This window comes from Canis aureus, chromosome 22 (genome assembly GCF_053574225.1).
Source record: "Canis aureus isolate CA01 chromosome 22, VMU_Caureus_v.1.0, whole genome shotgun sequence".
Lineage (NCBI taxonomy): Eukaryota > Metazoa > Chordata > Mammalia > Carnivora > Canidae > Canis > Canis aureus.
The window spans coordinates 26,789,017-26,811,351 of record NC_135632.1 but is presented as its reverse complement, the minus strand read 5'-3'; the positions used below and the strand labels follow the sequence as shown (position 1 = coordinate 26,811,351).

At 40.7% G+C, this 22,335-nt stretch overlaps 1 protein-coding gene across 2 annotated transcripts in view; it reads right to left on the bottom strand.

The window, feature by feature from the left end:
• PLCL2 (phospholipase C like 2) overlaps window positions 1-22,335 on the bottom strand; it is a 185,485-nt gene that overhangs the window by 45,172 nt on the left and 117,978 nt on the right. The window contains exons 3-4 of one of the 2 annotated variants that reach the window (XM_077865299.1): window positions 20,426-20,629; window positions 8,830-10,003 (exon numbers count right to left, since the gene is read on the bottom strand). In XM_077865299.1, coding sequence (XP_077721425.1) covers window positions 9,971-10,003; window positions 20,426-20,629 — 237 coding nt within the window. In that variant the 3' untranslated portion in view covers window positions 8,830-9,970. Of the gene's footprint in view, window positions 1-8,829; window positions 10,004-20,425; window positions 20,630-22,335 lie in introns of those variants that run through there. The other variant, XM_077865298.1, reaches the window with a different exon arrangement.

Below are 22,335 nucleotides of genomic sequence, written 5' to 3'. Positions count from 1 at the left end.
TCATTCAGCTCTCTAGGCATTTCCATCAGGCTAGAAGAAAACAGAGAAATGTGATTAGAAAAGGAGTGATGGGTCAGCTTGGATGGGCTACAGAATTACAACTTTGAGGAGAGACCAAGGTGCAGGAAGAAATACAGGGCAGGGGACCCAAAGGTGGGGTCAGGAAGCAGGCAGGAAGCCACAGCTACTAGAGGGACATGGAAGGTGGCAGAAGGGCTGGGAAAGGAAAGATGAAAGTGGGAGACTGAGTAGGGGACAAAGCAGGACTCAGTGACTGATTTGCTGTGGGCAGAGGAAGGGCCAAAGACTCTTTCCCCTTGGATAGACAAGGAAAATTTAACACCCCCATGGTTGTGAAGCATTTCATAGTTTACAGCGTCTTTGATGTGTTCACTCATCTAGTGGTGGAGTTGAGCTATGGTCACAATGGAACAGTCTGGTGAAATTGTGCAGCAGCAATCAGAAACTGTGGACGCTTGGTTCTGGCTTTGGAAAATTGGGGATTTTCTGCACAAAGGTAGCAGCTGAGATGAAAACATGTATACATCTCCAAGGGAGGAATTTTACAAATATATGAGATGAAAACATCACAGTGATGCTCTAGAATCACTTAAATTAATAAGCAGAGAGAACTAGTCGAAGAGATACAGCAGGAGCCGTCAGAGGGGAAGGAGGAAAACCAGGATATTAAGCATTTACAGATGTGTGAGGAGTTTCTGGAAGAAGGGTGCGTCCGAGCATTGGAAGCTCTGGGTTCGGGCACTTGGTAGTTGTGGGGAATATAACTGCAGTACTCATAGTTCCGCTACAATGGGATGTACAAGTTCCTAAAAATCACTTGCACTATACAAAGTTATGCAGTAAAAGCACAACGTTTGTGGGGAAAATGGAGTTGGGGCACAACATTCAAAAATTTTGCAGTGACACATTAAGAAAAGACAGGAACTGAATAAAAGTGACAGCTCAGCTCTGCATATGTTAAATAGTTAAGGAATGCAAAGCTACTATTATGCACGTGGTGGTGACTGACCTTGAGAAAGACCTGAGGTTTGCTTGGCAAGGGGTGTTCTGAGGGTTGCAGATCCTAAGTTACAGGAGGTGATGTGAGGTCTGATGAAGGCGGTAACAGGAGATGTGGATGGGCACAGCTCCAGACTCCCTCACTAACTGGGGGAGCCACGTGCTGCCTGACGTGCGTGTGTACATGCAGTTCAGCCAGGGTAAGTTTTCTGCGTTCACTAGTTTCTTGTGGTCCAAACTGTGCACAGCCAAACACAACATTTGAGTTAGGTTAAAATTGTTCCTTAATGTATCCATCACATTCAAATAAATTTGCATTTTCAAAACACGTGTTATAGCTAAGGGACTATAACAGGGAGACTACTCAAAACCTTTCTGAAATATTTTTTTTCAAAATTTCCCATGAAATTTTATTCTGAAGTACATAGTTAAAGTCTCAGCTTCTACGATATCAACTGAAGCATGGTTTTGGCATTGTATAAGCCTGCCTCGACATGGTACTCAGCTATTTTAACAACCATTTTTTTGCCAGAGAGTGGATGCCAAGTGCTATATAAATCTGGAGCAAATTATGAGTTATGAGTGACCCAGGGTCCACGTTTAGGAAGCCAAGAATTCTCTAGTTTTTCAATACGCTCTGATTTTTCATAAAGTTTACTTCAGAGCTAGGGTGGCATGTACCTAAGGAATGAATGTGGCTCTCCTGTTACATAACTTTTATCTGAACATTGGTACAATATGAATCTCTTATGCCCAAAATTTCAGATCAAATCCTATAAAGTAACATTGTATCTCATGCATAAGTATCTAGTCAAATTTTCACATGCCATAAAGGCTTCTCCACCGCCATCATTTTCTCCATCTACCACTTCTCACTTTCATTTAATATATCATCACAATTCACAACACTTAGAAAAGGCTGCATTTCACAGATTAAACCTCGAGGTTTAATTAAATTGCAGATTCTTAAGTGAATCACCATCTAAATGTCAGTAAGACGAAGACATTATGCTTACTATACACAGACTAATAAATATATAGGTTTCTCTTGTACTCACCTAAAAAGAAATTGGATTCAGTATAAAATTCATGAAAACAAATACTATCTACATAGTCAAAACAACCAATTTATTGCCCTAGGTTCGTTCTTTCTACCAGTTGCTGTGGCACCCAGCACACAGGGAGGGCCCAAACCTTTACACGTCTGGGTGCTTCTGAGTGGCACTTCCAGTGTCAGCCACTAGAAGTCCTTAGTTATACACATTTCATGGTCTGGAAGAAAGGAGAAAGGAGGAGAGATGAGAGAAAACACCACAAAGAGAAAATTGGGTTTGAGGAGGCGCTACATCCAGGAATAAAAGGGGAAAAAAAAAAAAAAAGACGACAAAATCACAGAAGCAGAGCTCAGAGGAATTAAAACAATAAATGCACTGGGGTGATTTATTTTATCAAAAATCATATTTTAAATCAGATTAAAAACTTTCAATTTATGCAGACAACTGAATAAACCATAAAGTCACAAACTTTGATTTAAAAGAAATTCACTCCCATTTCTAGATGAATTGGGATTTAGCATTGCTACTGGTCTCCATATGTTCCCAAACATGTTTAAATAGACCAGGAGCTGGATAAGCTTCATTGTGCAAACTAGCTTAGGGAAAACAGAAAAGGGTTCTGGAAATACCTAGGGATCTAACAGATCAAAGGATTAGTTATAAAGCCAGTATACAGATTTTAAATGTTTATCCTACTATAAACCGTTGGCAAAGTTTTAAAACTTCTTAATACTTTTAGCTTCAGGAAGTACACAGAATTTCAAAAAGTTGAATTTTGATTTTGATCTTTGGTTGTTTCTGGTCCTGTACAATACTATCTTTCAAGGAAACAAAAATTGTTGAAAATGAAGCAAAACAGAACCTAAGCTATTCTGAAAAGGAACTCCACTGAAATTATAAAACTCTCCAGAAAAATTCTATAATTCCTACTAGTGCATCTAATAATATATTGTGCTGTACTTTTCTGTATGGAGAATACATATATAGTTAAGTTCAAATGCTTTTAAATTATAATAGCTCTCTTATCTCTCCATTTTATGGCCACGGAATAACTTGGGTGTGCTATACAGCATTACTTGGTGTTTACACAATTACTGTGGGAAGACTCCAAATTCTCACACTCAACAGGCTACTCTGCAGTGTGTGATGAGTCACCATGCACCAAGGTTGCCTCAAGGAGGCACACGCAAACCCCAACCTTTCCAGGCCTTTGGTCATGTCATGTCAGCCTCTTCATGCTGCAAAATCCATCATCTCCCACTTTCCCAAAGGGTAATAACAATGTGCTTGCATGACAGCCTCAGATCATCTCAGGCAGCATGAAATCTAAGTGCTGTGTTCAAGTGTCCTCTGTGGTTAGGAGAAAAGGAAGGGATAGGAGCACAGAGGGACTCAGCTACTTGCAAAGGGACCTCTGGCTGGGCCTGAGGGGCAGCCAGGCACAGTCCAGTGGGGACACAGTCTACAGCCTGCCACTCCCTCTGGCTCCAGGAAATGCCTGGAAAGCTGGAAAGAAGGGCAATACACCACTGTAAAACTCTTGGGTCCCAGAAGTTTTCAGGGATCGTGGTGAGTTCACAGGCTACATCTTGGATGGAGGGGAGTGTCTTCAAGGAGCTGATAAGAATGGCTTAAAACGTGGCCAGAATCATCCCTGCAGGAAGAATGGGGAACTTGAGCTCATTAAACCCAATTATTCAGTGAGCAAGCTACTTCCGGAGAAAGATTAGGAACTTCTGGATGCTACATTAACTCCTTCAAGTCACCAAGGACCATTTTGAATTCTGACACGCTTGTTTAAAACAATTATTACTATATTAATTAAATTTCAAAAGATACAATTAGAATTAAACATAGTACCACTTTTATTACTGTCTATTTATATCAAGCCTTTTCTCCAAGGGGATCAAGGTGATTTAGAAACTCCTAATTAACAGAAGATAATTCAATCACAGTCTGACTGTAAGGTATCATTAGTTTCTTTCAGGTCTGTGTAACTAAGTATAGATGTTAGTTAAAAGAAAAAAAGCAATTGGAGGCTTCTCTGTTATGAAAAACAATATTTCTTTTTTTTTTCTTTTCTCTCTCTCTCTCTCTCTCTTTTTAGCACAGTGAAGTGTCCACAGTATTCCAGGAATGACAGAGCAGGAAAGAAGACCACACAATTGATCAGCTACTAGTGTACTTACTGTATAAATCCAGGATTTTTTCCTAGTGTTGATCACATAACTCGCATGTTCCCCTGCCTTCCCCTTTCAGAGAAGAGAGACAACTCATCTATTAAGGTGGTGGGAAACCTTATCTTCTGCTTTTCACTATGTAATTTTAAACCTGCCTTTATGAAATTGAAATGGAGTAGGCATGCTCTCTCTACAGCAAAGCTGCTGCTCTGAAGTTTGGAGTGATGTTAAAATATACACACATAAAGGTCTTAAAGTTTCAAGAGCTGCAGGTTTCTAGAATTTGAAAACTCATAATAACATGATAATGACTAGCATTTATTGATCTTTATTATGGTCTGGGGCTATTTACATCTAATTTCGTATCCTTTGAGGTGGTGATATGATGCCCATTTTACAGACAGAGAAATGGACTTGCCCTTAGTCACACAGTAAGCATGAGGCAGGGACTATCTCATCATTGGGGCTCATATTCTTTGCTAGCACAGCCCAGGCTCCCAAAACCCACTCATATACTTCCTAGGGTCTAGGGTGTATACTTCCTCCTTCATCCCCCAATGTTTAGTCATGGTGTCTTTACAGAGCAATTTTGCACATGGGTATTCACACCGCATGCACACCTTCCCAGATGGTCTCTGTGAATCTACAACTGTACTTACTGACAGGTACCCTTGGCAAAATACACCAGGGCATTATCTTCTGCTGGATGCCATTGCACTGACTCAGCTCATGATGGCAGGTGAGATAAGGACAAAGACTTTACCAAGGTGGGGTAAGAGCTGGTGGATAGTGTGTGTGTGTGTGTGTGTGTGTGTGTGTGTGAGAGAGAGAGAGAGAGAGAGAGAGAAAGAGAGAGAGAGAGAGAGAGAGAGAGAAAGTCAGGTTTCTTCCCCCAGGAGCACAGGAGTGTGGTACAGCCACTTGGCAGGGACAGTGAGTGTTGGAAATGAAGAGGGTAAGACAACTGAGAGAAGTAGCTGTCTGACATTCAAGTATTATTCAAGTATTTCTCTGCTTAGCCCACCAGGAGCCTACATCCACCTGTTAGCTCACACGACAACCCATCTATGAGCATGCTTTGGGAACTCCTAGAACACTACACATATATGAACAACTTTCTCATCCCAGGGTGGCTTCACTGAATCAAGCTGTTGTTCTGTTTGGCTGGGTGAACAACTAGGACTCTCCCTTCCACTCCTCAACTCTGCTCTATTTTCCTCTTGGGACATACTAATCTTCAAGTAGGGAATTTCAGACGCAGCAAAGTCCTCTGGCCAGTTAGGGGAGATTTGAGGGTACGGACAAGAGGTGAATGATCTGGGGAGGAGGACCCTCATGCCTACCTTCCCCTCTCCCCCTGCTCTAGTCCAGAGCCTCTGGGTTCCAGCCTACCCCTCCCACAGGCATCTCAGGTGTCCTCTTCTTGTGGGACCTACAAAGGTTCCATCTACTGCCTCAGGACGTGGGAGCTGCCATCTAGTACCAAGCCTGGAAGAGCGGCAGCCCCACCCTCCACCACCTGGCCATCCCGCAAACCTAACCCTCCTGGGGAAAACTACTGGTCATGATGATATAAATCAGGCAAGTTCAGGAAAATGTAGCCACTGTGGGGCAGAGACATAGGATAGGAAGAACTCCTGATCTGTGTCCTGGAGCTCAAGGTCATTTTCATTCACCAATTATAGATCTACTCCTTGCACCTGCTCTGCAGTGGAAACACAGTAGTGAGCAGGGCACACTCTGTCCCTGCCAACCTGGAGCTCTGATTCAGCAGAGGGGGAGAGAGGTATCTTTAAAAAAAAAAAAAAGAAAGAAAGAAAAAAAAAAAAAAAACCAACCAATGTGTAATAACAAGCTGCAATGGGTGTGAGGAGGAAATGAACAGCATAAAGTAGCAGGGTGTGAGAAGCTGCAGAGGGCCCTCAGAGCAGCCTTCCCATTTCCCCAGGTGGGAGAGGGTTTCACAGGTTTGCTCTCCTTCTTCAGCACCTTTATAATCCCTCCCCTGATGAGACTGCTTTAAATAGAATGTGGTGAGCACAGCCTGGATCTGATCATTTGAAAGAAAGCCCTGCTCCCTGTTAGGGGAGGATAAGATGAAACCAGGGGTTTTCAGAGAAGATACAGAGCCTGCTTGGGAACTCCACCCAATTTTCCCCTTCTCTGCACCCCCTGCACCCTCTCCTGACAAGAAAATTTGGCTGATAAAAGGAGCACGACTTAAACTCCATTCTTTGGCTCATTTTTAAAGCCTCATTACCAAGCAGCACAAGCAGGACTATACACTCACTGCAAAGTTAAGTTAGTTACAAATTTTACTGGATTATAACAAAACTCTGGGTAATTGTCACCATTCCCACTGACGTGGCAAACTTGCCTCAGGAGCACTATAAACAACCAGAGAAAACGTTTTCATTGGCTTTTCTCTTCCAGTTTCCACCTCTAGTGTCTATAGATTCTTGACCATCAAAATGTTAACAGTTAGTAGTACTGCTTTAGAGGCTCACTGCTTATCCAGGGCAGGAGTACTCATGCTCTAGCAGCACTCTCTTCCTACCAAGTTAACAAGTAATATGATGTTCTTATGGATCAAAATTCAAAATGCACTGAGTATGTTAGGAAGGAAGGAAGGAAGGAAGGAAGGAAGGAAGGAAGGAAGGGAGGGAGGGAGGGAGGGAGGGAGGGAGGGAGGGAGGGAGGGAGGGGAGAAAGAAAGGCCTTTAAAAATATAATTTAAACTGGTGAAAGTGAATATGGGAACCAGTGCATTAAAATATCCTAGGGACTTTTCCTCTGATCCTCTTTTTGAGGGGTTGGCCAATTCTTTCTGCAAAGGAGCAGATGGTAGATATTTTAGGCTTTTAGGTTTAGTTTCCGTCTGGACAACTCTGTGCTGCTGTTGTGGCACAAAGGCAGTCACTGAATATGCCAGGGAGATAGCTGTGCTCTAATAAAACTTTGTTTATGGATACTAAGGTTGGAATTTCACATGGTTTTTGCAAGTCATGCAATATTATTTTTTAAACTTTTTCAATCATTTGGCATGTGAGAGCCATTCTTAGCTTACAGACTGTACAAAAACAAGTGGTGCCAGACTGGCCCATGGGCCAGTCTCCCAAGCCTTACCCTAAAAAGTTACAAGATGCATCATTTGGTGACATTGGACAAAATGTATCTAAGAGAACAGCCTGATATGCTACACGCACATTTTAAAAAAGACATGAGAAACCAAGTGCAGCTAGTACTTCCAAAGGGTAAACATATATTATGAAATATGTAGGCAAAGGAAAGATTTGGTTATGGAGAATCCTAACATTGGTCAAAGATTTCCATAGACTCAGAACAAAAACAGGGCTCCATTTTAGGAAATCAACTAAAAATTACTTAAGTACCATTCCACTTCCATTTAGCTAAATACCCAAATAGCCATTTCTATTTAAAAGATAAGATTTGGGGGGGGTGGGGGGTGTTTGCTTGCTTGCTTGCTTCTGGCACCAGATAAGTGATTTAAAAGCTAAAATTATTTTGTGCTCATAGGATGACATAAATGATGGTGTGAGTCCATATGACCACCCCCTAGTGTAGGAGTGTCATGATTATAAAGAAAACTAGAATGACCAACACTGATTTTAAAGAAAATTCCAGAATTAAAGATTTCTATAAGTTGATAAAGGATCTCCTATATAAAAATCTCAATAAAAAATCTAAACCATTTAGCTCTAAAGATTTGACTAATACTAAACGTAGTAGGGAAATAAATATTTTAAACTACCTAACATGTTATTTTTAAGTTAATTGGTAATTAAGCTTGTAGAGTTAAACTTAACTCTGAACACATCATATTGTCCACCCACTGAGTTTACTGTGAGAGTAGTTTTCTTATGGTTCAGAATTTAAAATACCCTAATTAAGTTAGAAAAGCCTTTAAAGCCATTATTAAGTGCTATTTTTATTCCTGATAAATTCAGATGGTAGTAAAATCAGATTTCTGGTATTAAAGGTGGTTATTTACATGGGGTGAGTGGCATTAATTATTTCACAGCAATCTGAGAGAATAGAAGTGAACAGAATGAACAACAGGAGCTGTTAAAATAGAGTAACAAGTGACAGATCCTGCAGTCCCCACTGAGGGAGAAGTTGCTGTGCGGAGGGCAGTCACCAGCCGGCCCCCTGCAGACCTGCAGACCTGCAGACCGGAGCGGTTTGGTGAGGCTGAGGGTGGAGCACTCCTACCCATGCCAAAATCAGGAAATAATGGATCCCCAGGCAGGGCTGAATTTTATTCCTCTCACGAGTATGAGGTCAAATGTAACACATCAACAAGATGTAGGCTTCAAAGTTTATGTAGCGCCAAATGTTATTTATAGGAACACAACTAGCTGTGGAGAAAAATCACCACCTCATTATTCAAAAGGCTGTAGAAAACCACCTTTAAAATTTTTTTCTAGTTCATAACTAGGGACATAAAAGATTTTTTTTCAAAGAAAGGTCAGAAATGAGCACACACTACTGCCCAAGAAAAGATGCCAGGGTGGTTCGAGTAAGTGCCTACCATCACATTTTCTCAGAAACAATTCTGAAATATATAATTTTTAATATAAACTGGTTATCACAATAGCTTCATTTCACAGAGTTGGTTCCACACAAATTATCCTATTTCTTAGAGAGTTGTCTTCTAAACCGTGATAGCACATCCATCCAAAGAGTACATGTCCACAAAAACAGAGGCGCTCATCATTGCATTTACAAACAAATCTATATATTACCACTAACAATTTCATACAAATATCTGATGTAATTTCAATCTTTTAAACTCAACTCCAAATTATACTTGCAACACTACTAAGTCCTAAAGGGAAGAGCATATGCTGTTCTAAACCACACAAAAATGGGCAGTAATAAATCAAATTAATCTGTGAATGGATCTCCCATTTAGAAAGTCAGGGTATGATATAAAAAACATCAAAATGCTAAACAATAAAATTATATTTTCACTGTAACTTACAAGTTTTCTAAACTCTAACCTGAATATGGACAACAGTGGGACACAATGAAACATTAAACAATCCATCCTTTTGATCAATCTTTGACAAAAAGACTTCTGAAAAGAAATTCACATGTGTGATTCTTGTTAATTGTAGCCAGTCCTTTGAGGCCAGCACTGGTAAAATAATCACTCAGGCAAATGATTTCCATTTAACTGGCTGGAGAACATTCTGAACTCCAAATGGAGCCAGACACAAGGGCGAACTGCAGGCTCAGATGGCAAACGCAGCCACTTCTCTAAGTACAGTGAAGAACCACCATAGGCTTCACATCCCCAACTCCCTACCTGGTCAGAAATTGCCACTGTTGGGAAAACTAATAAGCTAAATAGTGAAAATGCATTTCCTGGGTCCTCCAATGGAGGGTGGCTCAGGTAGTATGTGGTGTTTCAAAGTAGAACCCACATTCGGGGAGCTCCAGGGTTTTCATCTCAGGTTTCTGCAACCTGACAGAGATGACGATGAGCACATTGATTTCTCTTCCAAAGTAGCTGCCAAAGCCACCTCTGTGCCAACAGCAAGGGTTAGAGTGTTGAGGAGACACACAGCCATCTTCTGGGTCCAAAGTGAGAGGACCAGAGGGCTCCCAAGCACAAGGTAAGAAGCAGGCTGAATGCATCAGTGAGCTATGAAGGGCATGTTTTAGGTTCTAGGTCAGCTAATCTTCATCTCAGTGAATCCAAAAGGATCTGGAACTCATAAGCTGTATAAAGACATACAAATAAATTACCATGCACTGAAAGCCAATTAGGTTCTTTGCTTCTTTGATCATCACTTTTCTGTTTGAAAAGGATTTCCACATAAGAGGACACATTATAAAACTAGATGCAGAGATGACACCATTCTGTGGATACTACAAAATAACTCCAAACTTTAAGATGTCAGATTCTGGACGTTGTAAAAACTTTCTTTTTTTAAAAAGAGCTGTATAGTATTAATAGTGTTTGGTGGATGTTTTAGTAGCAAATCAAAAATTTTGATTCTGGAATACTTTAATTGCTAGAGGTACATAGGCATGAAGTACATGTCCTTAGAGTTATTTTTTTCGCCCCTTTTTCTTGCTTGGCAATTACTAGGCTTAACATAACTTCTTCATCAATCCAAACACACCAAACAGATGCCACTGTTTCAAGATGCTCTAAGAAGAATGTTATTCACCTAACAATAGTGAAAGTTACAGAGAACAATCTGGCTCTATTTCTCTTGATGATCATAATATAATCCCTTTTGCTGGTGGGGTTCTTAAAGTTGTCACATCATACTTCTAACTCTACCTTCTGACTCCTTTCTGAAACACCCGGGTCTCTCTCTAGCTGACATTTCAGGACATCTATCTTTAAATCCAGAGGATGGGCTGCAGTGGGGAGGGAATGCTGACCTCTGGGAGACTGCAGCAGGAACACAGGTGCTTTGGGAAGAGTGTAAAGCTGTTTTTTTGTTTTTGTTTTTTCCCATATATATTGCCATATTTTAGAAACCATTTTGCCCTGGGGGCTTTCCACCTATTCAAATGGTTAGTTTTCAAGCTCTGGGCAAAGTGCAACTCATTTATAAAAACAAATACTTCTCTGAGAGGAAGGCAGATGCTCAACCACTGAGCCATCCCAGGATCCACGATCCAGTCCTACATCGGGCTCCCCGCAGGGAGCCTGCTTCTCTCTCTGCCTATGTCTCTGCCTCTCTCTCTATCTCTCATGTATAAATAAATAAAATCTTAAAAAAAACACTTCTCAGTTTTAAAGGTCTAGTTAGACTTTTATTTGGGTTCCCACCAGAATTACAGGCTTGAAAGTCAAGATTTTTGTCAAGGAGAAATAATTTTCCAAATTATTTTAACATAGGAAGAATCACCCCATAGATCACAAAGCTTCATGCCATAGGGCAGAGGAGACTGGCCTTTCCCCTCCCAAGGCTGGGCTGGAGGAGGAAAGGAACAGTGGAAAAGTTAGAAGTCCATCTCTTGTAGTCTCCAGTGATTGGAAATGGAGCTAGGGAACCCCTCCACTGCATGGATGAGTCTCAAGGTGAATAGGGGTGAAGGCGAGGATGACAAGGTTTAGAATGATATTCTTTAGTGAGGACACAGGAAGAAGCCTCCTGCAACCGTTCCCTTCCAGAAGTAGAGGGAAAGAGACAAAGTCTGGGAGACTGAGAATTTTCCCTAAAGAGCTGAGAATTTACAGGCCAAAGTGGATAATGTAAATTGATGCAATGGATTGAGTTCACCAAACTGAACAGAAATTGGGGAATACCCACCTCTGTCCTGAGAGAACAAGAGAGAGAGAGAGAGAGAGAGAGAGAGAGAGAGAGAAAAGCTACATTTCTCTTTGCCCTCTGAGTTGAGTGAGAGGTTTGCACTCAGACTCTACCCCAGAGGCACAGCTCATGGAAGGTCTGAGCCAGAAAGCTGGCCACACGAGGGCAAAGACTAGCGTGGCTTCCTCCACTGGATGAACTTTTATTTATTCAAAGTTAAACAGAGACAAAGACTTTATGAATAAACTAGGATAAGGAAGCTAAACACTTCCTCACAGCTTTGAAAAGTCACCAATGTACCTCGTGACTAACCAAAAGAACTGTATTACTTACAGAGCAAGGATAGCATTTTAAATATGTATGCAGTCCTTTCTTCCTTCCTTCCTTTCTTTCTTTAAAAAAAAAAATCTCCTGGAAGGGTCCTTGACAGAAAAAATAACTTAGCAAATTATCTACCTTTACCCAATGCAGGAACATAAAATACTTCTGGTCAAGAAGAGACTATATCAAAAATAAACTCTGAAGGAATATAAGAGCAAAATCCAAAATATAATGTAGGATTTGATGGGAACAAGGAATTTCCCTGCTCTTGCAGGAAAGAAAAAAAAAAAGATCACAGTATTTCAATGATCTTAGTTTTTTGTTTTTTTTTTAAAGATTTATTGATTTATTTATTCATGAGAGACCCACAGAGAGAGACAGAGACATAGGCAGAGGGGGAAGCAGGCTCCCTGAGGGGAGTCCAATGTGGGACTCGATCCTAGACCCTGGGATTACGTCCTGAGCTGAAGGCAGACACTCAACCACTGAGCCACTCAGGCGTCCGTAATGATCTTAGTTTTATCAAAAATGCAGTAGTGTTCTTCTGCATAAAGCATAAGTTTAGAAAGAATTTCCCTAACTTTTCTGGAGCTTTAGGTTTCAGATATATTTTATAAATATTTTCTACCAGATTCAGTGAAATAAAAATATTAAAATAATAAATTCAGTTTGAAAAATAAATCTTGCTCTGCCACCTTTAAAAAGAAAAAGAAAGACTCTAAAGAGAGAAGTAAAACAGTAGAGACTCCACCAAATACACGGACCCAAACCACTGCGGGGTAACAGTGCCCCAGATGGCCTTGGTTCAAACGAAATCCACCCCAGAACAGAAATGATGCCAAGCACAGGCTCCCATTTCTCATTTACCAATATGATTGGACAGCACCAACCATATCACTGTTTCCTAGCTTACTTAGAAATTTTAAATCAGACTGCTGATATGTTAGATGACACGGTGGCTTGCTTAATACCATTTATCATTTCTTGCCTGAAGACACCATCTGACAACATGTTGAACTCCATTAAGGTTTTCATGTCTGTTTTCCCAGAAAGTTTGGAGCTAGGTATCAAATGTAGCTCCAGTTTGATAAAAACTGCAATATGATGAAGTCTCTTTCAAGGGGATTGTCAGCCCTTAAAAAATGCTACTCTTTCCTCGATTGCTCATTGCTTAGTATCTGGGGCATGTGTGTGTGTATGTGTGTGTGTGTGTGTAAGAAAACTTCTGAAAATGTGCTCTTTGGTTTCTGTGGAGACATGTGAAACTAGAAAACTGATCAGAAATAAATTCTATAATCACCACTGTGTGCACATCCTGAACATTATCTTCCAAAAGTTTCTCGAATCTCCCTCCATCTGATTACTGAGTGGTAGCCTGCTACATCTGATCTAATCACAATGTGATGCTGTCATCACACTATATCTTTAACATTTCTTTTCCTTTCCATTGGCTTGGCAGCCTGAACTGTTTTGGAGTGGCTCAGCTATATGGTTTTGATGACTCCAGGGAAACTGCTTTTGGACACATCATTGGCTGGACCTCCCCGTCAGTGAATTAGACTATATAGCCTTTGGGTTTCTGATCTTCCCTCTGCAGGATATATCCATCTTTCTGTCTTTCTCCCTCCCTCCCTCCTTCCCTCCCTTCCTCCCTCTCTCTCCCTCCCCCCCCCCCCCCCCCCACACACACATCTAAGCTCAGCTTCATCCTAAAGCATAATAATTTATCTGGTCTTTTTTCTATAGTTACAAAAGTTTGGAAGGTTGACACCTCCAATTAAAAGAAGCTTTTAATGTCAAGTTCTGAGGCAGTAGAGTGATAAAAGGAGCCACAAAGGAGACAGGGATCAATAGCAGCCTTATTATAGATCATCTCTGGCTTGGTCCAGATGGGCCGACTCCATTAATTATGAAGTGTGATTTATCTCCTCACCGCACTAATCAGTGGCAAGACAAAATACATGATATCACACCAAGAAAATAAAGCAGAGGGCTTCTGATGTTGCATGCCAATTGCTAACATGTCTGTGTATGAAAGAAACCCTTCATTTCACATATTTTATTTAAAGAAACTTGTTTTTTTTTTAAGAAATATTTAAAGTAATGAATTAGAAGGGACTACTCTGTAATTTATCTAAAAACATTCAGAGAGCAAATAACATCCTCCTAGACAAAGCATCAGGCTAATAACACTGAAAAAAATACTATTCTCTACTGGATAAATGGATTCCCCAGAGTATGCTTTCTTAATTAAATGTGAAAGCAATTAAAATCAAGATTTTTGTGAAGCTGTAAAAGATCAAAACAAACTAATTTTAAATAGAAAGTAGATACAAAGGTACTGCAATGGTAAGAATGAAGTCCTGTATAATCTCTGAACAGATGGGGGCTGCCCGAGTGTCCATCACTGTGCACATGAACAGCCCTACTGCCTGGAACAGAATCGGGCAACATTTTCTTTACTGTTTCTTCTCTCGTTTCATTCCCTACCATTCCACTGTCAATTTAATTACTGTGACTGAAGCGTATTCCATATTACAGAAAATCACAGCAAAATCAAGGAAAAAACCTTTTTCTTAAAAAAAGTTGTTGGCTCTTTTAAACAAATTTTAGGTGTACAATACATTTCTGTTGACTACTGGCATGAAGCTGGGCAGCAGGGCTCTGGGGCTTAGTCATCAAACTTAATGGGAACTATGCCTGTTGATTAATAACTCCATTCTCCCTTCCTCTGGCCCCTGGGAACTACCATTCCAGTCTCAGATTTTATAAATTGGACTCTTTTAGATACTCCACATAAGTGTAATCATGTAGTACTTATCTTTCCATGTCTGGCTTATTTCACTTTGAAAATCGTCCTCAATGTCCAGTGAAAAAAAATTTTAAAGGGAACCTTCATTTTATGCAACATTTCCAATGTTTTCTCTCTAAAGAAGAATGTTGACTCCCTAGTCTCTATATTTTAGTACAGATCTCACCAAAAAATTAGAAATTTTAAGTCTGAAATCAGAAACTAATAAAGATAGGTAGAGAGCTGAATTATTACTTTCATTAATACTAAAAGGAAAAAAAATACTAAAAGGATGGTAAAAGTCACTTTCATTTAAAAAGATGAATTAGATCAGTGATATTGATGGGAGGGGAAGGTTTATTACATTGAAATGCCAGTGCAGATGTATCCTTAAGAGCACTGTGTGCTCTTAAGAGTATCCAGTTATTCACTAGAATGTCTTAAGCTCAGGTTACATAATCCTTATTTTCTCCCACCAGCTTGCTTTTAATTGCATTAGAGAACAAGCTCAAGTTTGATATTTTATTGTGAACAGTGACTACATTCAAGTTCATTTATATAAATTTTAAGTAAAATGTTTTGTTTTCTGAAGTAATAGTATAAAAGCTATGTTCAGATACTTACAACCAGATTTCTTTGAGTGGAATCTGATCTAACTATTGAAATACTCTTCCTTAGTTTAAGCTCATCAAATCTGTCTTTTAACCTACACCAAAGTATGAAAAATGAACTATGGGGATCCCTGGGTGGCACAGCGGTTTGGCGCCTGCCTTTGGCCCAGGGCGCGATCCTGGAGACCCGGGATCGAATCCCACATCGGGCTCCCGGTGCATGGAGCCTGCTTCTCCCTCTGCCTGTGTCTCTGCCTCTCTCTCTCTCTCTCTCTCTGTGACTATCATAAAATAAAAAAATAAAATAAAATAAAGAAAAATGAACTATGTTCCATCTTCATGAGGAACAAGAATCAAAAACATGTTACCTCTTACTTGGGAGAACCCCACATAAACAACTTTAGATTATTATTACTGAAGGTATCTGGGCTTTATCTGTCTGTTGATCACTCATCTACATACCACATATAGCTAATTTCCCTGACCTGGATTGCAGAAAAAACATGGGACAAAGAGATTCCTCAAGCTCTAAACCAAGTTACACCACTAATTTGATGAGCCACAGGGGTTCCATTTTATCAACAGCAAAATGAAGGCACTCATCACACGGTCTCCAGGCTCTCTTTCATTCTCGGCCTCTAAAGTGTAATGCCTGAGTCCAAGCCTGGCTCCGTACCACTCAGAGATATGCACGAACTACCATGACCCTAACGTGAATGTCCCAGAATATGTGCTTCCACATTTCTGAGTATGTTTCACTCCATGAACTCAGCTTTGAACAGCCTCCTTCTGATCACCTCTAGCTATTGAAATGTGACTCAGTCTTAAAGGTCTAGCTCAAAGGCCAGTATTTCCCTGGAGTCCTCCTTATCCTTAAACCTGAAACTGACTATTCTTGCCCAATAAACATCCAAACAGTTTGTTTCCATATTTTAAGATACCTATTACATATCATCTTATATCTACAGATACACTTTACTAAACTATAAACACCTCAAGGGGAAAAAAGGCTTATTTGTCTGAAAACACATGGCCATTCCCACTCTCTGTACCAGCACAGTCTGTGTTTTCAACAACCCTCACCACCAATCTGCCTAGTTTAAGAATGTGTCGGTATTTCTCTTCTTCCTCTACTCCTGAATGGCTTTGACACCTGCATGGGTGTTTTGTTTTGTTTTGTTTTGTTTACCTGCATGGCTTTGACCCAGGGTTAAACCTCACCACTTCCACGACCCCAAGGAGGGACCACACATAGGGTAAAACCACAGTTTGGGCAGTTTAGAAGTTCTATTTGTTGGTGGTAATCATAGGAGCCATTAGGACAATCTAGGGGCCACGAAGTGGGTGACCATACAACTAATTACCTAAACAGGGACATTCTAGGAGTTAAAGGGAGAACTATTAATAATTATTCTGGGGCTACAGGTAGATCAGCAGGAAGACTAGACATGGGCATTCTCTTCTAGCCTCCAGAATGGTTGACAAGTTGTTCACATTTCCATGATCAATTCCTTCTTTTCATTCTCCATTTTCACAAAGAAACTGGCATACTGATGTACTGGCTTATTAATAAGAGTTTAGACACTGAACAGTAATCACAATCATGATAGCATAAATACATATCTGCACACTCTTAGGAGAGACCATGCCACAGCCCTGTCCTCCCCACAGGACAAGCTTCAGCAGTATAGACCGGCAATGACACAGGAGTTCTGGAGGGGATTTCTCACACTACTCTTACTTCTCATTTAGAGCCCTCATGCAATAAATGGGAAGTCAACAAAATGAAATAAGATCTTATTTCCAAGGTTAATTTTGGGTAAAGCTCAATATAACATTATAAAAATAAAGAGCTATATTTAAAGTTACAGACTGTCCAAGATCCTAGCATACTTCCCATCAATATTCCTTTAGCTGGCTTTAATAAACTCATCGTCACAAAGTAACAAACCATTAAGTCACTAAAAAAGGGGGACTATAAAATATAAGAGTTATTGCTATACCACAATAACAGTTTTTAAAATTCAAATTATAATAATCTGAATTCAATTTTAAATATTTTATGGCTTAGTTTTTCCGATGGAGTTAAAACACAACAGATCAATACAGCGAGGGGTATTACGCAGCATAGCTATCTATCTCAATTAAACATTATGTAAGAGTAATTCCACATTAAGTAATTTCTTAAAGAGTAATTTTAAAAATGTGAACAAGCTAAAACATCCTGTCTTATCACTTCTGTAACAACACAACTATAAAGCTATGTGCAAACAAGAGTTGTGTAATAAGAGTTATCATTTAGCAGCCCAGAAAGAGGAAGGGGCAGGGAACCAGGGAGCACTGAGTGATTCCTATGAACACTGTGATGGGTGCTGGGAGATTGCCGGCATCTAGAAACCTCTTTACCACGAACTCTGAGAACTTCCTGCTCGAGGTCAGCACCCAGCCCTTGGACTAGGTCCTGGGGCCTGACCCCTGTCTAGTCCACCCTATTATCACCCACGTGGGGTGCTGCTCCCCCACTTTCAGGAAATTTCTGTTAAAAAGGTTACCATGAAGAAATGTCACTGTGGGACTGGCATGGAAACCAGAGAAACACCAAGGGTCTAAGTCATGTTAGATTCTGGTGAACAAAACAGGTCTACAAAATGTCTAATGATTTTATTTGTGGCTTAAGCTTAAGAAGCATTTATACACATCAGCTACCTCTTCTGTTTTATGAGAAGGTGGGAACTAACCAGGTGGCCTCAGCCTCAGGCGTGAAAGAGCTCTTCAAACTTTTCCATTTTACCTCTTTTCCCATCTTTCCACTTCTCACTGCAAAGCAGCGGAGCGTAAGCTTCCTGTGTTTTGTTCCCCAGCGGCTTCCACTACCTTCTAGTCGACTGGATGACTCCTTGAAGAAAGGGGTCATTCATGCTCATTCTTGCAGCCCCTGCAGCACCCAGCACAGTGCTGTCCCCAGTATTTAGATGCATTTGCCCCTAGCCTGTCTTCTTCCTTCAGGTTGACTGCCACCCTCTGAGGTTTGCCTGCAGTGCCCACCGTCTGGGCCTTTATATCGCTCACCATGCCATGAATTTTAAGCTAGAAATAGTAGGGACTGATATGTACCTGCTAAAATGTGTGGTACTGCACAGGAATCAAGGAAAAAGGCAGGTAATGAACCGACAAGCCTGAAGACTTGAGTGAATAAGATCAAGAAGTGATGAAGATCAAGTCCATCAACAGAGGAATGGATAAAGAAGATGTGCTATATGTATACAACTGAATACTACTCAGCCACAAAAAAAAAAAAAATGAAATATTGCTTTTGCAATGACGTGGATGGCACTAGAGGATATTAAGCTAAGTGAAGAAGTCAATCAGAGAAAGACAATTATCATATGATCTCACTCATATGTGGAATTTAAGAAACAAAACAGAGGATCACAGGTGAAGGTAAAAAAATATAAAATAAGACAAAACCAGAGAGGGAAACAAACCATGAGAGACTCCTAATCATAGGAAACACAGAAGGTTGTTGAAGGGGACGGAGGTGGGGGGAGGGGGATAACTAGGCGACGGGCATTAAGAAGGGCATGTGATGTGATAAGCACTGGTGTTACAGAAGACTGATGAATCACTGAACTCTACCCCCGAAACTAATAATACATTATATATTAATTAATTGAATTTAAATAAAAATTTTTTAATGTTAAAAATCTAATCAATGGGGTTTGGAGAACGTTTGCACTGATGAACATGTACCAGGAAGGTGGCACACCCCAAGTCCACAGGGTCAGAAGATCCTGTGCTTGGAATCCTTCCAGACATCATCCTATGTACCTCTCATCTGGCTGTTCATTTGTATCCTTTACAACATCCTTTTATAATAAATTAGTAATAGTAAAAATTTAAAAAAAAAATTAAAAAAGAACAAAAGGCATTTATTTAGAACTTTCCTTTTTGGAAACAGTACCCTCTGGTCAAGTCAATTTGTGAAACAGGGCATACTCTGTCATCCTCTTAGGACCTCAGTGTGTCGGCAAAGAAAAGGCCTTAAGATGTCCTGCAGTAAAGACATATGATTAATTCCGTTCAAACAGTATTCCCCTAAATTATTTTACCAGAGAGCCCTTTCTCCCATGTGACATTTACTCATATCCTAAGAAACCAAGGTTCCTCTGAACGCTGTGGGAAATGCTGGCCTAATCTGTTTTTTCGTTCCTTTGAATTGTATAAAACCTCTGAATTAAAGCTTTCAGATCAACTTATAGAAGAGTAAAAAATATTTGTCAAGGCTTATGATGCCGATCCCATTCTGTCTGTAACCACAGACGCTACATCAGGCGCAGCCCAGTGTTTGGTGGTGGTACAGTCTGGCCCATCTGGGAGAGGAATGACCACCCCCCCACCCCAAACCTCACAGGCTGGAGAGCAACTGCCAGCACTCATGGGTGCTGACAGCCTCAACTACATTGTGGGCTCTGAACAGTGCTGCTTACCCACTAATTCTCCCTTAAAGCTATGATAAGTCAAAAAGTTACAATAAGAGCAAGATATCATTAATGAAAATGCAAGATACATGTAAGCACAAAAATGTAATATTCTCGGTATCCCGAGGATAGCTCATTAAACCTTAAGTTGATTACAAATTATAGGTATCTCAGAGCAGCTGCTGCAAGGAAGGAAAGCATCACACATTATAATCATGTGATGGAAGCAATTGCCTTTAATGGTGTTTAAAATTTATTTTAGAAAAAATTAAATTTCTCACTTTTACTAGTCTGAAAAATGCATACAAAATAAAAATGAGCAAATCTATGGTTGGTTGAAGAGAAAGATAAAAAAAAAATCTTTGCCATATACATGTAGAAGATAGCATATGCTTTAGAAATCAGTTCAGATAATATTCTTGGAAAGCCAACTGCTATTTAATCCAACTGAGGCAAGTGTCTCTGAATCCTGCTTTCTAAAACAACAACAATAAAACACCGAAGCTCTTTCGAATACAGCAAGGTCAGAGGAATAACTGTTCCAACATAGGTAAATGAAGCATGAAGTAGGAGAGCACACCCTAGCAAGAGCGCCTAAGTATGTCTGGTGTATTATCTTAAGATATCTTCCTCACCCAGGCTCCATAAAAGTACAAAGAACAACTCACCATGTCGTAAGTTGTTACAATCTTCTTTAGAACCTCAGGCACAATTCCCTGCAACTCCATCGTGGGATATTGCTCACTCAGATTCAGGACCACCAGGGGCGTGTTATCAGGTCCCAGAAAGCGGGGAGACACCGCCAACATGCACTGCATGAGATTGGCCACAGAGGAGAGGCCACACAGTTCCTTGAATGACACCACTGCATTCTGTTAGTGGAAAGAAAGGGGGCACTTTGTAATTAACCAGAGGTTTTAATTTCTTATGGATATTCTACTTGATATGCTTGATTATACTTGAACCGCCGGATACAACCGTTATTAGCACTGTCACAACAGAATTAAGTAATGGCTATTTTCCAAAGTAAATACAGTTACAGACGTTTTCAATACCAGTTTATCAAAAGTATAGAAAATGCAAGTAAGTAAAATTCATCTGAAGGGTAAAGCCTCTTTTCAGATCAAAGTTCACAGTGGTGCTAAGGCTGATGTGCAATCAGGAGCAAACGAAAAGAATGGCTTCTGCATGCAAAAAAGTAAAGGAAAAAAAATTGAATCGGGTTGCAAATAAATCTCTCACCTGTTTATACTGGTTCCAAATCTAAAGGATCTTTTTTTTGGGGGGGGGGGCTTAAACAACAAATGTATTGTCTCAGTTATGGAGACTAGAAGTCTGAGATCAAGGTTTTGATATGGTTTGTTCCTCTGAGGGCATGAAAGAGAGACTGCTCTCTTTCTTAGCTTTGGAAGTCTTGCGAAGGCAGACATCTACCAGCCAAGGAATGCCAAAGACTGCCGGTAAACCACCAGAAAAACTAAAGGAATTTTGAGGACACCCCAGTTTACCTGAGAGAACTGCCCAGCACAAGACCTTCCCCTATTGGCATGTCCACTGACTGCAACGTTCCTCCCCCCACCCTTTTCTAATCACCAGAGCTATGCCATTAAAATATCTGATAAAGAAAACCCCTTGACACTGTCAAATGCCCTGGGTTGCATTCTTGAAGCACCTCCCAAGTGCAAAAGGCATACCTAGTGCACATCACCTCACTAAAGCCCCTCAACCAGCTCCGCTGTGGGTGAGGAAATGGAGTCTCGGCTCTAATCTCTCTGTTATTTCTCTAAGGTCACGCAGCTGGTGAGTGAAGGAGTCGAGATTTTACCTCAAATCTGTGGATGCTGAGGGCTATGCTTTTAATCACTGTGCTGTAACAACTGGTAAATTCTAACCAAAATGTGAGTTATCCCAGGTGCACTTCCAAGTCTTGTGCTTTCTGCCTGCAGACACTCCAGTCTTAGAAATGAGCAGCACTTTGGTTTTATATTTAAACAGATTCTTTTTATTACTATCTCTTTAAACATGGACATCAAACTCAAGATCGCTTGGATGTCAACTGCTCGTGACAACAAACCATGACCGTGATATCCACAGAGGGGTCTCCCCATCACTCCATCACACCTCCCTGTTTTATTTTCTTCACAGCCCTTGCTTGTGTCTGCAACTGTCCTATCTGCTCATTCACCTGCTCACAGTCTGTTTCTCCTCCCACCACCCACTCCCAACTAAAGGCACGCTGTTCACGGCTGCACCCTCGCGGCCCCGACTGCCTGCGCGTGACAGGGGCTTGTTCAACCCAGCCCCCCGACTGCTCTGTCGGGCTCAGCGCTGGCACACAGCGCTGGAGACACGCTGCTCCGGAGCATCCTCACGGGAACGCTGTGACACACGCACAACAGCAGCCCGGGGGCACACGGCGGCCTGCCTTGCTCGGAGCTGAGGGTTTACCAAACCGTTCTCACCCTCAGAAACAGGGAAAAACCCCTCAGATTTCTGTTATGCTTTTACTTGAAGAGAAAGAGGAGAATAAAATTTCTCCACTGTGATAAGGTCTTTTAATGAATGGAGTATCTGTAAA